Source organism: Aplysia californica, unplaced genomic scaffold (genome assembly GCF_000002075.1).
Source record: "Aplysia californica isolate F4 #8 unplaced genomic scaffold, AplCal3.0 scaffold00424, whole genome shotgun sequence".
NCBI lineage: Eukaryota > Metazoa > Mollusca > Gastropoda > Aplysiida > Aplysiidae > Aplysia > Aplysia californica.
Window position 1 is genome coordinate 679,945 of NW_004797694.1, and position 2,267 is coordinate 682,211.

The 2,267-nt window shown below is 42.7% G+C and overlaps 1 protein-coding gene across 1 annotated transcript in view; it reads right to left on the minus strand.

Annotated features, from left to right (window-relative positions):
* The window catches only part of LOC118478216 (prickle planar cell polarity protein 3-like), a gene marked incomplete at its 5' end in the record, with an annotated part of 44,872 nt that extends 42,875 nt beyond the window's left edge, over positions 1-1,997 (minus strand). The window contains 1 exon segment of the mRNA XM_035971372.1: positions 1,912-1,997. Within this exon segment, the coding sequence (XP_035827265.1) occupies positions 1,912-1,997 (86 nt within the window).
* Between the last annotated feature and the right edge of the window lie 270 nt (positions 1,998-2,267).

The following is a 2,267-nucleotide window of genomic DNA, read 5'->3' on the forward strand; positions in this document are numbered from 1 at the left end:
TCTTTTATGTCCACTTGAGAACCCATTTCAGTGTGAATTATATTATTGAAAATCGTTGATTATAAAGGTATAAAAAATATAAATTGTAATTCTTTCATCAAGGTAAATGGACAATCTTTAAAGTGATACCAATCACTCCAAACGCACAAGAATGGACGAGCGCCTGATCACACATTGCCGTGACACCTTTATTTGTGCTTATATCTCGTCTACTTCCAATAATTGCACAGCGCTCATTGCGTGTTTCCTAACGGGGAAGAGCGCTATGTAAATGCTATTTGTTAAAAATATCTGGAAAAGCGGAAGACAGGGCATTCCGGAAGAGACATGAATACTGAGCTGTGTCTGGGAGCAAGACTTCAGACGCCAGTTCGTATATTTTTTTTTAACAGCAATGAATTTTAAAATTGTGATGAGGGGGGCTCTCGCGGCCTAGAGGTTAAGGTGTTCGCCTTTCATTCAATAGGTCGTGTGATCGAACCCGGATAGCGGAGGACATTTTTCTTCTTTAAATTGTCTCCTTTCTCCTCATTTCCTGCTTTCTAGCAATGTTTTGTCGTCTGCTTTCGTCTCCACTTTCTGCCCCCACCCCCTCATCTCCTTTGCCCTCTCCTCTGGGCTCGTGACTCTTTCTGCAGCCCTTCTACTGCTTCTCCTTGGCTCCTTCTTACTGCTGTATTTCAGTAACACGCCTGATCTTATGGTAGGTAAGATACACCAAGCCTTCTCGGACAAGGGCGAAAAATCTCGGAGGTCCCGTGTGCAAGTTGCGCATCTTTAGATCCCTTAGATCCAAAATCGATAAGAGTAGGCTTCGGCCACCACACGGGCAATATTCAAAATTTCCTACCAACTGATAATGTTTGTTGTGTCCTGCGCGCTCATACGACCTTATGCAGTTGCGATCGCCGTAAAACACTTACCAAAAAAAAGAAGAAGAAAGAAACAAAAAAATTCAGACGCTGGTTCATATGGTCGCTATTAAGGACAAGCGGGCTAACCCAGATTTCGGAGGTTTCCAGAAATGTTGACCTACACCAAAAGTGGGCATTGCCCTACCTATAGGAAAAGTTTGGTTTTATTGGTGTGTATATTTATTTGTTTGGTTATAGAGAAAACTCTCCTTGCCTTTTAAAGAAACTGAACGAGGGTCCAAATACGTTACTTTCAATTTTCTCAAAACAGCATTTTTCGGGATAGCCCCCCGTATAATTATAAGAGCAATGGATCTTTACAATCCTTTGTCAGTTTTGCTGTATGTAGTGTGACATTGACACGCTGCAAGATAATGGCTTTCTCCAACACCATGTTTGACAGGACAATCTTGTCTCTGGTATTCTAATGCATGTCCTAAATATCTCCATTTTCTCCTTATTATTTATATATCTTTAATTCCAGCTCTTTCCAAGACTTCATGAAATCCTTACAAAAGTGACGAGAGAGTAAAAAATGATGAGCTAGCTTGTTTGTTTCAATGACCTCCAGTCATGGTGTGCGAACCCGGGACATATCTCGCCACAGGCTAGACAAGGTTGACCCACATCCACCTCACTGACGCTGACCACGATACCCTGCGGGATATCTCGGATAATGGCCAAAAATCTCGGGAGGTCCCGTGTGCACGTTGCGCACGTTAAAGATCCCTTGCTTGTCCTAAATCGATCAGAGAATGCTTCAGCCGCCACCCGGGCAAAATTCAAAATTTCCAACCAACTGAAAATGATTGATGTGTCCCGAGCACTCATTATGACCTTATGCAGTTGCGATCGCCGTAAAACACTTACCAAAAAAACAAACAAACAAACAAAAAATTCAGGCGCCGGTTCAAAATATTACTATAACAGCAATTAATTTTTTAGAAATGTGATGAGGTAGCAAAAATTCATGAGCTAGCGTGTTTGTTTCACTGACCTCCAGTCATGGTGTGCGAACCCGGGACATTTCTCGCCACAGGCTAGACAAGGTTGTCCCACGTCCACTTCGCTGACCACGATATCCTGCGGGGGTGGGGAGGGGGAGAGAAAAGTGGAAGTAAGTAAGGGAAAAACATGGTAACAAGCACAACTCGATGGGAAGCTAACTGGGTAATATTTTGTGTGCGTGTGTGTGTGTGTGTGTGTGTGTGTGTGTGTGTGTGTGTATGTGTGTGTGTGTTTGTATGTGTGTATGCGTACGTGTATGTATGTGTATATGTATGTGTGTGTGTTTGTGTGTGTATGTGTGTATGCGTATGTGTATGTATGTGTGTATGTATGTGTGTAGGTATG